Source organism: Dipodomys ordii, unplaced genomic scaffold (assembly GCF_000151885.1).
Source record: "Dipodomys ordii isolate 6190 unplaced genomic scaffold, Dord_2.0 Scaffold116, whole genome shotgun sequence".
Taxonomy (NCBI): domain Eukaryota; kingdom Metazoa; phylum Chordata; class Mammalia; order Rodentia; family Heteromyidae; genus Dipodomys; species Dipodomys ordii.
The window spans coordinates 2,060,085-2,078,297 of NW_012267332.1; the positions used below are offsets into that span (position 1 = coordinate 2,060,085).

At 39.3% G+C, this 18,213-nt stretch overlaps 1 protein-coding gene across 5 annotated transcripts in view; it reads left to right on the forward strand.

Moving 5' to 3' along the window:
* Atrx (alpha thalassemia/mental retardation syndrome X-linked) overlaps nt 1-18,213 on the forward strand; it is a 172,246-nt gene that overhangs the window by 134,957 nt on the left and 19,076 nt on the right. For all 5 annotated transcript variants that reach the window (XM_013028924.1, XM_013028925.1, XM_013028926.1 and 2 more), the window contains 3 exons: nt 3,676-3,784; nt 5,553-5,730; nt 7,178-7,372. In XM_013028924.1, the coding sequence (XP_012884378.1) occupies nt 3,676-3,784; nt 5,553-5,730; nt 7,178-7,372 (482 nt within the window). The remainder of the gene's footprint in view (nt 1-3,675; nt 3,785-5,552; nt 5,731-7,177; nt 7,373-18,213) is intronic.

Below are 18,213 nucleotides of genomic sequence, written 5' to 3' on the forward strand. Positions count from 1 at the left end.
CTTCCGGCTTTTTTCTTTTTGTTTATGTGGTGCTGAGGAATTGAACCCAGGGCCTCAGGCATGCAAGGCAAGTGCTCTACCACTGAGCCACCTTCACAGCCCACATTTTACTGTTTTTACAGAGTAAAATGGATGCGAGAAAATATTTGCAGATCATTAATTTGATCAGGATTTCACATCAAGAATAATCAACAACAAAAACTAGCATAATAAAACGGACAAAGTCTTGAACAGACAATTATCTAAGAATGCTATGCAAATGACTACCATCACATTGAAAGGCAGTCAGCATCATTAGTCATTAGGAAAGTGCAAACCACATCCACAGTGAGACTCTACCACACAACTGTGAGAGGGTTTACTATTAAACATTTTTTGTGAGAATTTTAAGTAATCAGAACCTTGTGCAGTGTTGGTAAAAATGCAAAATGGGGGTCTGACATAGTAGTACACACCTGTAATAGCAGCTACCAGGAGGTAGAGATGGGAGGATCATGGCTTGTGGCCACTGGGGACAAATAGAATAGAATAGGAAATGTCACTTCTGTTAAAAGATGTGTGAAAGTTTCTAAAAATTAAAAATAACACAGGAAGATTCAGCAGTATCATTTCCTCATCATTTCCTGATCATACTCCAAAGAATTTAAAGTAGGGCCAAAAGCCAGAAAAGGCAAAAAGCTAGAAATAGAGCTGTGGCTCAAGTGGTATGGGGGCTAACCTTGAGTGAAAAAGCTAAGCGATAGCACAAGCCTTTGAGTTTTAGCCCCAAGACTGGCACCAAAAAAAGAACACAAAAGAACAAAAGTAGGGTCTTGACAAGAGACTTATGTACTTATGTTCATATGCTAATAATGATGGAAAGTTGGAAGCAGCCTAAGTGGCCATCTTCAGATAAATGAAAAAACAACACACACACAGACACACAGACACACACACACACACACACACACACGTTGCCTTGAGAAGGGAGGAAGCTCACATGGTAAACTGGTTGAATCTTTTCTTGTTTATTTATCATAGCTAATAATAATATAATAATAATATTAGACTTCATCCTGAGTAAAAATTTCAGGAACTAAAAATTGTTTTCTAAATTTATATATAATTATATTGCTAAATTGTGGGAAAAAAATCAGAATTTCAAGGGATTTAAAATATATAAAATTGCCATGACATCTGAAGATCGTGGTTCCAAGCCAGCCTGGGCAGGAAAGTCTGTGAGATCCAGTGAGTCACAGAAAAAGTCAGAAGTGGTGCGGTTGCTCAAATGCTTGAATGCTAGCTTTGAGCAAAAGAAGCTTAGGGACAGTGCCCAGGCTCTGAGTTCAAGGCCTAGGACCAGTCAACAAAAAACACCCCAAAACCAAAATTGGGGTTTATGACTATACATTCACTCCTAATACTCATCTAGACTTCAATGTCTTTTCTATTCACTTTTCAAAATGAAATAATGGGATTTCTCAGGGCATTTTCCTGTATGTATATGATATAGTTTAATCATATTCATTCCATCACCCTCTGAAGTTCTAATCTGCTCTCCTGTTAGTCTAATTCTCCCCCATTAGCCTATAGTTCCCTTTATAAGTTTATACTCTGTTGTTTGCTAGCTTGTTTTTAGGGCTAGTTTCCACATATGAGAGTAAACATGATAATTTATTACTTTGCATCTGGCTGGTTTTGCCTAACAAGATGATTTCCAGTTTCATCCATTTTCCTCAAATGACTTAATTTCATTCTGCCTTTTGGCAGATTAATACTCCAGTGTGTGTGTGTGTGTGTGTGTGTGTGCGCGCGCGCGTGCGTGCGTGTGTGTGCGTGTGTGCGTGTGCGCGTGTGTATGTGCGTGTGTGTGTCTGTATCATGAGTCTTTTTATCCATTCTCCATTGTTGGACATCCAAATTAGTAACATATGTTGCCAATTGAGGATTGTGCTACAGCAACATGGGTGTGCAGGTATATCTGTTATGTGCTGATTTAGATTCCTTTGGGTTTATAGTGAGTTCTAGAATAGGGTAGGCTGCATAGTGAGTTGCTGTCTCAAAAAAAAATCCTATGGTGTTTAGGACTCAAGGCCTTGAACTTGCTAGACAAGCCTTTTACCTATGCTTATGTTCATATGCTAATAATGACTGAAAGTTATACAGATATTTTCTGAGTTTGAAAAGGTACCTGTAGATAAAACCTTGAACACATTATTCAGCCATGTACTCAGGCTCACTTTTATGTTAGTTACTTTTCAGATCTTGTCTTCTATTTTAGGTAAGGCTAGCCTCAGAATGTGATCCTCCTTCCTATGTCCTTAGTAGTTGAGATTACATGTACATCCTGCCATGCCCAGTTTGTTTGTTGAAATAAGACCTCACTATTCTGTTTGCCCAGCCTGGCATCAAACCACAATTTTCTTGAGATTATATCAACTTATCATATGGCTGGGATTACAAGTGTATACCATCACACCCAGTCCTAAAATAGGCTTTAAAAATACCTGTGCTCAACCAGTGGCTCTTGCTTATAACCTTATCTACTTAGGAGGCAGAGATCTGGAACATCACATTTTAAGACCAACTCAGACAAAAAGCTTGTAATTCAGAAGTTTACATTTCAACATAAGGAGCTGAATGTGAGCCACTGGTTGAGTGTGAGGTTATTATTTTGAGGATAGCTGTGTACTGGCGTTTGAACTCTGGGCCTTGCCCTTGCTGGGCAGATGCTCTATTGCTGAGCCATGCCTCCAGACTTTTTTCTGTACTATGTATTTTTTAGAGTGCATCTCTCTTTTTTGTTTAGGCCCATGGCTGGATAGTGATCCTCCTTTATGTTTTGCTTCCCATTGTAGCTGGGGTGATAGGCAACCCAACAACATGCCCAGCTTCCAACTTGGAGGTGGAGCCTTAGACATTTTTGTCTGGGTGGTCTGGAACCATAGTCCCAAAGTGTGTGCCACCACCACATCCAGCTATTGGTTAAGAAGGGTCTCATAAAGTTTTTGCTTGGGCTAGTCTTGAACCAGTCTTCACTTCCTAAGTAACTAGGATTTCAGCATAAGCCACTAGTACCCAGCTTGTTTTGTTGTTTTGAGACAGGGTCTCCCTCTGAGTCCCCTGGCAGACTAGAACTCAAAATCCTCCTGTCTTAGCCTCCTGAATGCTGGGATTCCATGAATGCACTACCATACCTCACCCACCTTTCTTTTGTGTGTGTGAGTGTGAGCGTGCGTGCATGTTTGTAGGTATGTGTGGCACACCTCCTGAATGCTGGGATTCCATGAATGCACTACCATACCTCACCCACCTTTCTTTTGTGTGCATGAGTGTGAGCGTGCGTGCATGTTTGTAGGTATGTGTGGCACACGTTCTAGTACTGAGCTTGAATTCCAGGCATGTGTACTGTCCTTTAGCTTTTTTCTCAAGGCTAGAGATCTACTCCTTGAGCCATAGCTCCACTTGTGGCTTATTTTTGGTAGTTAATTGGAGATGAGTTCATGAACTTTCCTGCTTGGCTTGGCTTTGAACCTTGATCCTCAGATGTCAGCCTCCTTTGTAGTTAACATTACAGGTATGAACCACTTGTGCCTGGCTTCAGCTACTTGTAAGCGAGGAACAAGGAGCAAAGCCTAGTATGATTAGCAGAGCAATATACTAAAACCTGTTGTGTTTTTCTTGTTGACTTCTTAGGTGAAGGGAAGTGGCTCCGCAATATAGACTACTACCGTTTAGATGGCTCTACCACTGCACAGTCACGCAAGAAGTGGGCTGAAGAGTTCAATGATGAAACCAATGTGAGGTATGAACCTTGAAGTCTATGTACAAAGATTTGCATGACTCTTTTTTGATTTTACATACAATAAAATTCACACTTTGTATACTTGTACAATTCTTGATAAATGGAAGATAAAATCAAGACGACACAATTTCATCACTTTCCACCCCATAATTACTCAGGGGATCACTTTTTCCATTTAGTGAAATGCACTTGAACTCCATCTGTGGTTTTGTAGCCGTGAATATTTTATTCCTTTCTGTTATTGAGTAGTATTCCACCATAGGAATGTAGCTGAGTTTGTGTTGCTCTTTCCTTTGAGGGCTATTGGAGTTGTTCCCATGTTTAACAATTAAAGCTGAAACTCTTCTGAACATTTGCACACAGATTTCTGTGAGCACAAAGATATTTATTTCCCTAAGTGTAATGAAAATCTCAGATTGTAATTGCTGGACACAGTGGCTCATGCCTGTTAATCCTAGCTACTCAGGAGACTTAAGATTGTGGAGTTTGAGGCCACTGTGGGAAAAATGTTCACAAGATCCTATCTCACTGATAGTAGGACATGGTGGCACATGTCTGTTATCCCACAGATAGGAAGATCATATGCCAGAGCATCAACTTGAGACTCTATCTCCAGTAACTAGAGGAAATAACTAGAGGAAAAGGGGGGCATAACTCAAGTGAGAGGCTTGTCTAGCAAGTGCCAGACCCTGAAAACTCCCAGTACCACCAAAAAAACCCCACCAAAAGCAAACAGCCAGTCTAAAGGGGAAAGATCCACTGGTACAAACACACTTTTTCCCCTTGCATTTTTCCCAATGTAAATTTTCATCCTATTTACCTAAGTCAATTTGAAGTCTTTTATTGTGGCTCTGGAAATATTCTTAAGGCACTGAAAAAAATTACTTTTCATATATACCTGTTTATTTGGGCTGTTTTTACCTTAGGTTTTTTTCTCCTAACATATCTCATTGATTCATTATCAAATTCTCCTAATCTAGCACTCATTACCTCAGTTTGTCATGTTCCTGGAGCACTCCCTTCCTGCAGCCCTGTGTGTTGCTCCTGTTTGAGCTATTTGAGTCCCTTGTATCTGACTTCTTTCTGTCTGTATGTTCACATGCTATGCACCAGGTGTTTGCTTGAGTCAGCCCTGTTGCACTTGGTTCCTTTAGTATTGTCCTTCATTTAGATTTTCTAGGGTTTTTTTCAGTTCCCAGCACAATAGGATCTTGGCAGTTATACAGCTATTTTCTGAGTTTAGTAGGGTACCTGTAAGTAACACAATGAACACATTATGAACATATGATTTTCATACTCATCTTTATTTTTAAAAATTTTATTGTGCTGATACTGGGGCTTGAACTCAGGTCCTCATGTTCTTTGCTTTTTTACTCAAGGCTGGTGCTCTACCACTTGAGCCACAGCTCCACTTGCAGCTTTTTGCTATTTAATTGGAGATAAGTGTATCACAGACTTTCCCTGCCCAGGTTGGCTTCAAACTGTAACCCTTAGGTTTTAGCTTCCTGAGTAGCTAGGATTAAAGGTGTGAGCCATCAGTGCCTGGCAAGTAGATTTTAAATGTAAATATTCATCTTTATTTTTAACATCAGACATTCATTTTTCAGCAGTAAGGTTTGGGGGGTGGTGTATATAAATAAACCTGACTCTTCCTGTGTTTGATTTTCTTTTGTAAGAAATGAATTCTGTGAAGTCTTGATCAGAAAACGAACTTAAGACTCAAAAGTCTTATCATCATTAAGCTTTTCTTTCATATTTCCATTTTCAGAGGGCGATTATTTATCATATCCACCAAAGCAGGATCTCTTGGAATTAATCTGGTAGCTGCTAATCGAGTAATTATATTCGATGCTTCTTGGAATCCATCCTATGATATCCAGAGTATATTCAGAGTTTATCGCTTTGGACAAACAAAGCCTGTATATGTATATAGGTTCTTAGCTCAGGTATGTTTATAATTTATATATTCTTTTACATATTGAAAAATTGAGTGAGACTGGTGATAGTTTAGAGGTACTGAACATAAATGGATGGAACTGATTGTATTTTATTGCTGCAGAACACATATGTATTACAGAGACAAAGTTGAAAATACTATTCTTATATAGAAAATTGAAAAAGTCAAGCTTGGACTCTTTAGGATTTTCTAGTTGAAGTTCATCTATTTTTATAATGTCAGCTTTCCAGGTGCAAATTGTTTTGTATTTTCCTACTAGTTCAGGAACGTTAAACATTTGTACTTCCCCTTGCTTAGCATGTATAGGACGATGAATAACAAACTAATTTTCTTAGTAACGACAAGGTCATTGTTTTCCAATGGCCACCAGTAATCTCTTAACGTGAGCAAATAAGAAAAGAAATAATATATGAACAATCATGATAAAAAGGCTATTTAATGTTTTCTAGTCAAGTCTATTAAAGTAATGTCCTTGAAATACAAACCAAGGTACTTAGAAGCCAGTTGTAAGTGGTTTCATGGCTGTGATCTTCGGCACTCAGAATGCTGAAGCAGGAGGATTGAGTCGAGGCCAGCCTGGCTACACAGTTTAAAAAAACTGTCTCAAAACAAAAGCAAACAAAAAACCAAAGCCCAAAAACTCAAATTCAAGAAAAAAAAGTAAAAGCAAAGATATGAATATATTTGGAGGTAATCTACATTTATAGAAGCAAGTTGCTTTTTTCACTGGTGTATTTGCTATATAACAGCAGGCATTACCATTCTCCACCTGTCTCCTCATCTGCGCTTCCAACTAGAGCCTGTGTTTCACTGCTAAAGATCTTTGCTTATTTGATCTCCTTTAGTATGTGAAAACATTGATAGCCTCATTGTATATTCTTTCCTGTTATTTAAAAGCATAACTTCTTTATATTCTAGCTTTTAAGTAATTGACACAGAATTTCATGTTAGTATTTTTTGGCTCTAAAATATAGAAACCAATGGTTGATACAAAAATAGATTTATATAGAAACTAACACCCGATAGTAGTATCTTACTATATTACACCGAAAGGGAATTGAACTGTTTATTGCATTCAAACTTCAGTGCCCACCTTAAATTCTTATTTCACATGTTTCTTTTATATCTCTCTGCCCTGGTATCTGCCTGCTCTTCCTACTTTCATCAAATCTAGAAATACATGGAACAGCACAGGAAATGTATTTTGGGGACAGATAATTTAGAATGATTATCACTAATTTTCTTAATTTGTTATCGTAAACTATGCTAAGAATTGAAGTCTTTCACAAATTAAGCAACACTGGTAATGATTATTTCTTTATGGCAATGCATGACCTTGAAGTCTTAGTACTTCATATTAAGTAGTAACTATATTTCTACTTGATTAAGGTTCATACTTATAAGAATGTTTTTGTGTATTCCTTCTTTTCCCAAAGGGAACCATGGAGGATAAGATTTATGACCGGCAGGTAACTAAGCAATCTCTGTCTTTCCGAGTTGTGGATCAGCAGCAGGTTGAGCGGCATTTTACCATGAATGAGCTTACTGAACTTTATACTTTTGAGCCTGACTTATTAGATGACCCTAATTCTGAAAAGAAGAAGAAGAGGGACACTCCCATGCTGCCAAAGGTAAGGAGGCTTATATTAGAAGCTTAGACAAAGCCAGCATGATCCAAGGTTAATGTAGCTGCTACTCTGAAACTTAGTCATCTGATGAAGTCTGTATTTCACAGATTTTCATAGAGAATAAAATTTCATTGAATTAAGTAAAAGCATGGTTGATCACTTCTCCATGTAGCAGAGAAAGATAGTCTATTGTGAAGTACATGCTTTATCCCCAATAACAATCTCCACCAAGAATGATGGAAGGGGTGACATTGATCATAATACATTGTACTCATAAATTGGCATTGAAACTCCTTTATGCAACTACTTAAAGGTTGTTTTTTTAATGTGGGAAAAAAAACCTCACTAGGGCTGGGAAGGTGGCTCAGTGGTAGAGTGCTTGCCTTGCATGTATGAGGCCCTGGATTTCATTCCTTAGCACCACATAGGCAGAAAAAGCCAGAAGTGGCACTATGGCTCAAGCAGTAGAACACTAGCCTTGAGCTGAAGAGCTGAGGGACAGTGCCCAGGCCCAGAGTTCAGGCCCCCCAACCGACGGGGGGCGGGAGGGGGAGGAGACCCACCATCCAAAAAAATGCCTGTATAGAAACTGAAAGAAAAGAGTATGAGTTAATAAACTTATAGCAATTCAGGTGCTGGGGGCCCATGCCTGTAATCCTAGCCACTCAGGAGGAGAGAACTCAGGATTGAAGTTCGAAGACAGCCTGAGCAGGAAAGTCCGTGAGCTACTTATCTCCAATAAATTACTCAGAAAAAGCTGGAAGTGGTGCTGTGGCGCCACTGTGGTAAATCACTAGCCTTGAGCACAAAGAAGTACAGAGGGACAGTGGTCAGGCCCTGAGTTCAAGCCCCAGGACCAACACTCCCCCCCACAAAAGATGTTACAAAGATGATTCCTATTATTATAGTACAGTTGTAAACACATTCTTTTTTTTAATATCCCTGCCTCCTTATTATGTAGTTCTTTTGTATTTCTGTTCTTAGTTTCTTTTACTTCCCTACTTTCTAGATTTACTATCTCAGACTTAATTTCTTAGCCACTCTATTATTTTTTGTCAGTATTTATGCAGCTCTTTGAAGGCAAGAGCAATAGTCCCTGCTCCTCCTCTGTCATCCACAGTGAATGACAAATGGTGGGCACTTTGATCTGGCCTTTTTTGAATTTCTGTATAGTAATATTTAACTGGACTTCTATCATTCTGCAATGATGTGTGCCTCTATTGAGAGGTGGCATTAGACTTAGACTTACTGTACCATCAGTGAAATTGAAATCTGTCATAGTGGACTTATGAAGGGAAGAAAATTGGGGATTTACTTTGTGTCTTTAGTTCTATCTTTAATCTGCCATGTTAGTATACTTCATTCAGCATCCCCTCATTGGACTCTGTGTGTGTGCATGTTTACACATGTGCACGTGCACACACCAGTACTAGAGATTGAACTGAGAACCTCAAGTTCTTGCTTGTTTTTTTTTGCTCAAGGCTAGCACTCTATCACTTGAGTCACACCTTCCTTTCCCACTTTCTACTATTTCATTGTAGATAAAGAGTACCATGGATTTTTCCTGCCCAGGTTGGTTTCACACTGTAATCCTAATATTTCAGCCTCCAGAGTGGTTAGGCACTCATATCCTTCATTGGCTTCTTCTCTTTTTTTTTTTTTGTCAGTCATGGGGCTTGAACTCTGAGCCTGGGCACTGTCCCTCAGCTCTTCAGCTCAAGGCAAGTGCTCTACCACTTGAGCCACAGCACCACTTTTGGTTTTCTGGTGGTTTATTGGAAATAAGAGTCTCATGGACTTTCCTGCTCAAGACTTTCCTGAACAGTGATCCTCAAGAGTCCCAAAGAAGGGCTGGGAAGGTGGCTCAGTGGTAGAGCGCTTGCCTTGCATGCCTGAGGCCCTGGGTTCGATTCCTTAGCACCACATAAACAAAAAGAAAAAAGCCAGAAGTGGCGCTGTGGCTCAAGGGGTAGAGCGCTAGCCTTGAGCTGAAGAGCTGAGGGACAGTGCCCAGGCCCAGAGTTCAGGCCCCATGACCGGACCCAAAGAGTCCCACAGAATTTTCTTCCCAGGTTGGCTCTGAGCCACAATCCTCAGATCTCAACCTCCTGAGTAGCTAGGATTACAGACATGAGCCACCTGTGCCCTGCTTGGCTTCTTTCTTTCTTTCTTTTTTAAAATTTAATTTAATTTTCTTTTGTGAACATACTGTACAGAGGGGTTACAATTACATGGGCAGGATAATGTGTACATTTCTTATCAAGCATTGCAGCCTCCTCCTTTGTTTACCCTTCACATCCCTTCCCAGCCTCCCCCCCCCAATCCTCCTCCCCTCCCACACCAACGTTGTAAAGCTCCTTTTCGACATGACAACTTATACTTCTTGTACTTCTCATTGTTGCAACAGGTCCACCTGTGTCCTTAAACGACTTGTTTTCCCCCATCTTCTCCATTGGCTTCTTTCTTAATGGTTGTTGCTGCTGATTTTTTCTTTCAAAATACAATCTTAACCATTCTAGTGGGTTTTTTTCCCCCAAATCGATGACTAGACCTGTCTACTGTCTATTCATTGCCTTAGTTTTTCCAGCCAATGTTTCCCAGCCATTTAACTTACAATTTGCACAGAACAAGTTTGTAGTGATGGGCTTGTCAAATGATTTTTAACTGTTTATCTTTTAAATATTAAAGTGATATTAATCTTCCATGAACATGTGCATTTTATTTGGGAAAGTGCTTTTTCTAATCATAAACTTGTAAATTCCATAGATGTCAAAGATGAAACTCTGGGACAAGGTCATGTTTCATAAGGTTTAAGTGGATATTCTGTTTCTCTTCAGTACAGTGTACACAGCTGAGCTCTATAGGCTTTATTAAGAAACACAGGAAACACTGGATGCCAGAGGTTTGTGCCTATAGTCCTAGCTACTCAGGAGGCTGAGATAGATCTGAGGAATCACAGTTGGAAGCAAGCCTGGGCAGGAATGTTGAGACTCTTATCTCCAATTAACCATCAAAAGCTGAAAGTAGAGCTGTGGTTTATGTGGTAGTGTTCTATCTTTAAGCAAAAAAACCTCAGGAACTTCACCTGATCCTGAGTTCAAGCCTCAGGACTGGCAACAAGCACAACGCCCCAGGCAGTAAAAGTGGCACACACATTTTTGTCCTTCCTGTCAAGCACTATTCTACCTGAGGTTGATTTTACTCTTACTTGCTCCACCACTTAATTATGTAACATGGAACCTGAGCAAGGGTTAACATCTCAGTATTGCTTTTGTGGGCCTGTACTGGAGATGAAACCCAGGCCTGCTGTACGCTAGGCAAGCGCTCTGCCACCTAACTACATTCGCAGCCCCTCTTAGGTCTTTTTAAGTGGGGACTGCATGTTGGTAATTATAGGGAGAACAAAATAGGGATTTAAGCTAAGTGAGGCTTTAGGTTTGCTTTCTCCACCCTGATGTTGTGTACAATTTTTTCCCCCTTGTCTTTAGTCCTTCCTGCGAGCTTTAATACCTCTAAACATAGTTTACTGAACAGAGATGTTATTGTACGGTTTTATCAGCCATAGTGCGTGGTAATGGAAAGGTTTTACCTTATTCCTTTTACCACTAGAGTGAAATTTCACTCCATTTCCACAATTTAATGTGACATATGAAAGAGCTAATCAACCTGTTTCAGGAACCTTTTCGAAACTGATATTAACTTCTGAGAATAAAGGTTCAGAAGGACTCATTTAATTAACTGTAGTGCAAGTGTTAATAGCATGTAACCCATTTTACAGGGCAGGGAACAGGTGGCTTGGAAAGATAAACTGCTCAAAGACATAAAGCTAGTAAGTGGTAGAACTCAGATTTAAATTCACTTAAGAGCCTGGATCTGAAGTGTCCATACAAGAGTCACTAGCCACATGTGGCTGTTTACAATTACATCATTAAAACTAAAGTTTAAAAAGTAAGTTATTTAGTCATACTAGTACTACTGACTCAAGTGTTCAAGTGACTCATGTCCTGAGTGGCCAAAATACTGGACAATACAGAGAGAGAATATGCTACCTCCATCATTGTATAGCTATCTATTACGGTTGGCTGGCATTGCTGTTAAGAGCTATTACCCAATATCTGTATGTGGCTCAGGTGGTACCCTCCTTGTCTACCTTGCTTGAGGCCCTGGGTTCAATCCCCAGTATTACTGCATATAAATCTCCCAGTTTACAAAGGTACCTACCATTTTTGTATTTAGGCGTGTATTAAACTGTCATTCAAAATTCAGTGTTGAATTCAAGTGTTCTATCATGATATCCCTTGTAGAGAAAAGCTTAGATAACAAGGCTACATAGCCTTTTGTCTTTTTATTTTCCATTTATTGGAATTTAGAAGGATACACCAACCATGTTGTTAGTTCCTTATAGTCAATAATCTTTCATGAATACAGGTATTTGAGCACTACAGCTTGTGTAGTATCCTAAAGTGCTGTTACTCTGTTGCTTGGCTAATTCAGATGTAAGTCTTGCACATGCTTGTAGTCCTAGAACCCCAGGTAGCTGAAGCAGGAAGATCACTGGATCAAGGCCAGCTTGCACTGTCTCAATTTTTTTTGGGGGGGGGGGTCAGTCGTGGGGCTGAACTCAGGTTCTGGGCGCTGTCCCTGAGCTTTTTTTTTTTTCCTCTACCACTTTGAGCCACAGTGCCACTTCCGGTTTCCTGGAGATAAGTCTCATGGACTTTCCTGCCCAGGCTGGCTTTGAACTGTGATCCTCAGATCTCAGCCTCCTGAGTAGCTAGGATTACAGGCATGAACCACTGGTGCCTGGGTTCAAAATTTTTAAAAATATGTGTTTTAACACTCAGAGAAAGAGGAGCAACAGACAATTTAAGCTGTGATACTTGCAGGCAAATTGAGTGGGTGACATAGCTCACTTTTGTTTTTTCAATTACTAGATTGCATGGCTAAACTGGTTAGATCAGACGTATTATTTTGTACTCTTGAAGAATATAATAATGCAAGAGAAATTTGATGAATAAAGGATTTCTAGATGTCTTATGTATCACTTATTTTATTGTCAGTTGTGAGGCTTGAACTCAGGGCCTGGCTGTTGGATCTAAGCTCTTTTTGCTCAAAGCTAATGCTCTACCACTTTGAGCCTCAGTGTGGCTTCCAGTTTTTGAGTGGTTAATTGGAGATAAGAGTCTCAGAGGGACTTTTCTACCTGGGCTAGTTTGAACCACAATCCTCAGGTATCAGCCTTCTGAGTAGCTAGGATTACAGGTGTGAGCCACTGGCACTCAGAAACTTATTCTATTATTATTTATCACTCATTTTCCTCTGTTTCTTGAAAATATAAGTTGAGCTGGTAAGTAGCTACTTTCGTGTGTGTGTGTGTGTGTGTGTGTGTGTGTGTGTTGTGTGTCCGTGTGTCCTGGGGCTTAAACTCAGGGACTGCACCCTGTCCCTGAGCTTTTTCACTGCAATCTGCTACTCTACCACTTGAGCTGCACCTACACTTTCTGGCTACTTGGAGATTAAGATTCTCACAGGCTTTCCTGCTCCAGCTGGCTTTGAACCAAGGCATGAGCCAACACTGCCCAGCTTCATTCCTATTTTTGTGTGTCTTCTTGCTTCCTTGTTACACCATACCTATAGCCGAGTTAAAGGATGTTTAGAATGAGAACTGATTTCTAATTCAGTCTGTATTTCAAACGCTGCAGTCTAGAAAATCACCGCAGTCATAGAAAGTGTACAGTGACAGCTTTCTACCTCACTGTGGCATATGGCATGTGTCATAATTGTAACAGATAACCAATTTTTAAAGGTTAAATGCTGAAAATAGTATCTACCTCTTTAAATGTTAAATTAAGGAGAAAACATTTTTATCAAAGTCACTTTGGCAGGCTTGTCTTTTCACTATCTTATTTATACCAACAATTTAGGGATCTCAGTATATTTATAAATGCTCCTTGGCAAAGGTTATAGTGGTCTTGACCCAAAAAAATCTGATATGAAGTGTTTGGTGTACTTCATTCAATAAGCTCTCTGGTTACTTATCAAGTGCACTATGTTTTTTCCAGTGCAGTTTGTGAAGAAACAGACTTCAAATTCACAAGTAGAAGCTTTTTTGACTAGGAATATTAAATTTCTTTACTAAAAATCTAGCCTTCTTTAAGTAGTAAAAGGAATTTTTCATCGTGTTTTGAGTGGGTCAAATGGCAGTTAAGTATTGTAGTGACATTTTATTTCCAGATACTCTGCAACTCAAATTGAAACTGATGGCAAGCAAAATCTTTGTGAAACGTGGCAAATCCCTACCTTACCCCCAGGCAAAGCCTTGATGGTTTTTTAACAATTTTATTTTCAAGGTTGAATTTCAGAATTAATTAGATGGGAATTTTTGTCAGCTTGCCAAATACTTTAAACTTCTAAATAAATTAACTTAAACTTCTAATTTATCATTAATTTTGTTTTATTAATTGAACTAGTCATTTTTCAAGCCTAACCTAATTTAGGTTGTTAGCTAAAATATTGACCATGCAATTTTTTTTCAGTTTGTAGGACTTTTTCAGTTATTGAAGCAAAAAATAAAGTTTAAACGAAGAAAAGGTACACATTTGGATGTAATTTAAACCTCATTTTGATGACTGTTGGCTTAGTGATTATAGATTCTGTTCCAGTATTGTTTTCAATAATAGTGTTACTATAGCAACTAATATAAATGCTGCTTTAAAGGGGAAAAACAAAAGCCTCTCCACTGTATTGTATATGGGATGAAATTTTTCCTTTATTAACTTTTATAGCTTGTTCTGAACTTTGCAAAACTTTTTCCCAGAGACATAATCTGAGGATCCTGTTACAAATACTTTCCTGCCCTCTTGATCTCATCATTTGTTTCTTGTATTGATAGAGTACTGCAATTAATGTACAACTAGAAGATTTAGAAACTGTGATCTCTTTTCTCTTATTTGGATCTCACACAGAGGCAGCACTCTGGAAGAAGGGAAGATTTCTGCCTTCCTGTTTCTTAACTATTGTATACAACAAATTGCTAGTTCTCAAAAAATCAGTTAATCGTAGTAGCTCTTCTGGTTGATAATGAAGATTGTCATACACATCCTTAAGTCCTTGAGAATTATTAGTGTAATCAGTATATGAGCAGGTAACCAAAATATATTAAAATACTTCCATGAGCTCATTTCATTACAGATTGCTCAAAGAACAGTAAGCAGTCTTAATGTTTGAAAAAAAATGTCTTAAGGTATTGAATGGATGATAAGAATAGATAAAGTTTGGGGGCAGGGAAGGTGGCTCAGTGGTAGAGCGCTTGCCTTGCATGCCTGAGGCCCTGGGTTCGATTCCTCAGCACCACATAAGCAAAAAGAAAAAAGCCAGAAGTGGCACTGTGGCTCAAGTGGTAGAGCGCTAGCCTTGAGCTGAAGAGCTGAGGGACAGCGCCCAGGCCCAGAGTTCAGGCCCACGACTGGACCCCCCCCCCAAAAAAAAAAGAATAGATAAAGTTTATCTCTATGATGTAAGCTTTGTGCAGCTTAGCCATTAAAAATGAAGAATATTTGCATTTGATGTAAAATTCAAATGTCCATGGAAAGATACTAAGAAACCAAGTAGGCTTCAAGATTAAGTATTAATACATTGCCATTTTTATTCAAAGCTGGGTGGTACAGACACAACTGTCTGTGAAAATGTTGTGGTGCCAGCAAGTTACCTCTGGGTTTTGTAGTTGGGTATTCCTATTCTCCTTCATTTCTGTCAGTTTTTTGTGAAGAGAATATGTAGTAGTCATAAGAAGCAATGTGGACAGGTTTTTGCTTTGATGGAAGGAAGGAAGAGATGTGTTGGGAAAAGGGTCCAAAACTTATGATGGAAAAAGAAAGTCACATGAGTTTTCCTGTTACTTGAATTTCAGTAGCCGATAGGTCTAAAGGGATATTATTGTATGGGCAAAGACCTGAATCTCCCAAACCTGACCTTAATTAGATGTTCATGCTTGATTTTTTAATAGGTTATAATTTATGAGAGAAAACTTTATATTTGAGATTTCCCAAAATTATATCTCCTGAAGATGAACTTAGTTTTCTCTCGTTAAATTAACAAATGCTATTTTTAAATTAAATTTTGTTGTTATTATTAATGTGATATACAGAGTAGTTATCATTTTATAAATCAGGTTAATGAGTACATTTCTTTTTTTGGACAATGTCACCCTTTCCTTTGCTTTCCCTCAGTTTCCCCTTCCCATCCCTGTCCTCAAGTTATGTAGTTCATTTTCCACATTCTGTTTTTGTGGTTTTTTTCATTAAACAAATGCTATTTTTTTAAAGTATAAAAATGTTAAAGAGTTACAAAAATAGACCTATTTACATTTCCCCATCCCCCAGAATCCTTCAGAGGATTATCTTTTTTGTCTAATTAAGTGTATTTGGGGAATAGAGCAACTATGCCTTAAGAAAACAAGCATTCTTTGTAAAGGAGTCCGAAAATTTAGTTTTCAGTCTCAGCTAATCCTTAGCTGTATAATTGCAAGAGTTTCTTTGTTCCTCTGATTCTCAATTTCTCCTTGTTCCAAGGTAATAGATTTGGGCTTTGAAAATTACAGGGTACTATGCACTGCCCTGATAGGCTGTCTGATCTGTCATTCTTAAAGGGTGTGTGTGTGTGTGTGTGTGTTCATTTTGTGTATTCACATGCATAAATGAATTTCTGGGAAGGTTTTCCCTACACACATAAAAAGCATTGTCTGAATTGTGGTGCTTATAAGTGAGAAGTAACAATATACTTAATTGACATAATATATATTCTCAAGGAATTAGATTTTTTTTCTTTGTTCTGGTGGGGTTTTTTTGTATATCATCCTGTTGTCTATAAGCAGCAAATATTTCTTCCATGTTTCACTTTCATTCATTAATTTAGTTCCTAGGATACATTCTCTTGGTCTTCTCTTTGTAGCTGTTTTTGGGAAGGGAGAAAGGTGGATCACACCTGTAAATCCTAGCTACTCAGGAGGCTGAGATCTGAGGATCACAGTTCAAAGCCAGCTTGGGCAACAAAGTCAATGAAACATTTTTTTTTTTTTGGGTCCGGTTGTGGGGTCTGAATTCTGGGCCTGGGTGCTGTCCCTCAGCTCTTCAGCTCAAGGCTAGCGCTCTACCACTTGAGCCACAGCGCCACTTCCGGCTTTTTTCTTTTTGCTTATGTGATGCTGAGGAATCGAACCCAGGGCCTCATGCATACAAGACAAGCGCTCTACCACTGAGCCACCTTCCCAGTCCCTGAAACATTTTTTTGTATTTTGCTTTTAAATTTATTGTAAAAATGATGTACAGAGGGGCAACAGTTACATAAGTCAGGTAATGAGTACATTTCTTTTTCTTTTCTTTCTTTTTTTTTTTTGCTGGTCATGGGGCCTGAACTCTGGGCCTGGACACTGTCCTTCAGCTCAAGGCTAACGCTCTACTACTTGAGCCACAGCACCACTTCCAGCATTTTCTGCTTATGTGGTGCTGAGGAATTGAGCCCAGGGCCTCATGCATACAAGGCAAGCACTCTACCACTGAGCCACCTTCCCAGCCTATACATTTCTTTTTGAACAGTGTTCCCCCCCCTCTTTTTTTTTTGCCGGTTATGGGGCTTTGAACTCTGGGCCTAGGCACTGTCCTTCAGCTCTTCAGCTCAAGGCTAGCACTCTACCACTTGAGCCACAGTGCCATTTCTGGCTTTTTCTGCTTATGTGGTGCTAAGGAATCAAACCCAGGGCCTCATGTATTCAAGGCAAGTACTCTACCACTGAGCTACCTTCCCAGGCCCACCCTCCCATTTTCTCCCAGATTTTCCCCTCCTGACCTCCACCATGACTTTTCTCTCCAGTTAACCACCAAAAAGCCAGAAGTGGAGCTGTAACTCAAGTGGTAGAGTGCCAGCCTTGAATTTTGAAAAAGCTAAGGGATAGCGTCTAGGCCCTAAGTTCAAGTCCCAGTGACTGGCACCAAACAAAAACAAAGAGAAAAATGTGCTGATACTGACTATGGTTACAATAATCATGTAATGCTAAGTAGAAGTAAAATCAGGGAGAATCTGAGAACATCTGAGTTCTGTAATTTATTAGATTTATTATAGATGTACTGACTTTTCTAATTATATTTGTTATGATCACTTAAGATTAGTGTTTTTTTCAGTTTTAGAATTTCTTTTACTAAATTATATCTCTTCAGTCATGCTTGAGGGGTAGATATAGGAGTCATACCTCTAAGATAGTATTTTATCTTTGGGTGGGGGTGGGGGGTTGGTAGTACTAGGGTTTGAACTCAGGACGAGCTTGCTAGACAGATATTCTACCATTGAGCCCTACCCACAGCCCCTTTTTGTACTGGTTATTTTTAAAAAATATTATTGTTATTATAAAGGTGGTATACAGAGGGGTTATAGTTACATAAATCAGGTAAAGAGTACACTCCTTTCTGGACAATGTCACCCCTTCCCTTGTTCTCTCTCAGGTTTTCCTTCCCATCCCCACTCACTATACTGGTTATTTTTGAGATAGTGTCTGGCTTCCTACCTAGATGCTGAGCTAGACCTAAATGTGCCACCTTTAGGCCTACTGTGGTATCTGGGATGACAGACATGTGCCACTACTCCCAGTTTCTTTCCACTGAGATGAGATCCTGTATTTTTTTTTTTTTTTGGTTCGGTCGTGGGGCCTGAACTCTGGGCCTGGGCGCTGTCCTTCAGCTCTTCAGCTCAAGGCTAGCGCTCTACCACTTGAGCCACAGCACCACTTCTGGCTTTTTCTGCTTATGTGATACTGAGGAATCGAACCCAGGGCCTCTACCACTGAGCCACCTTCC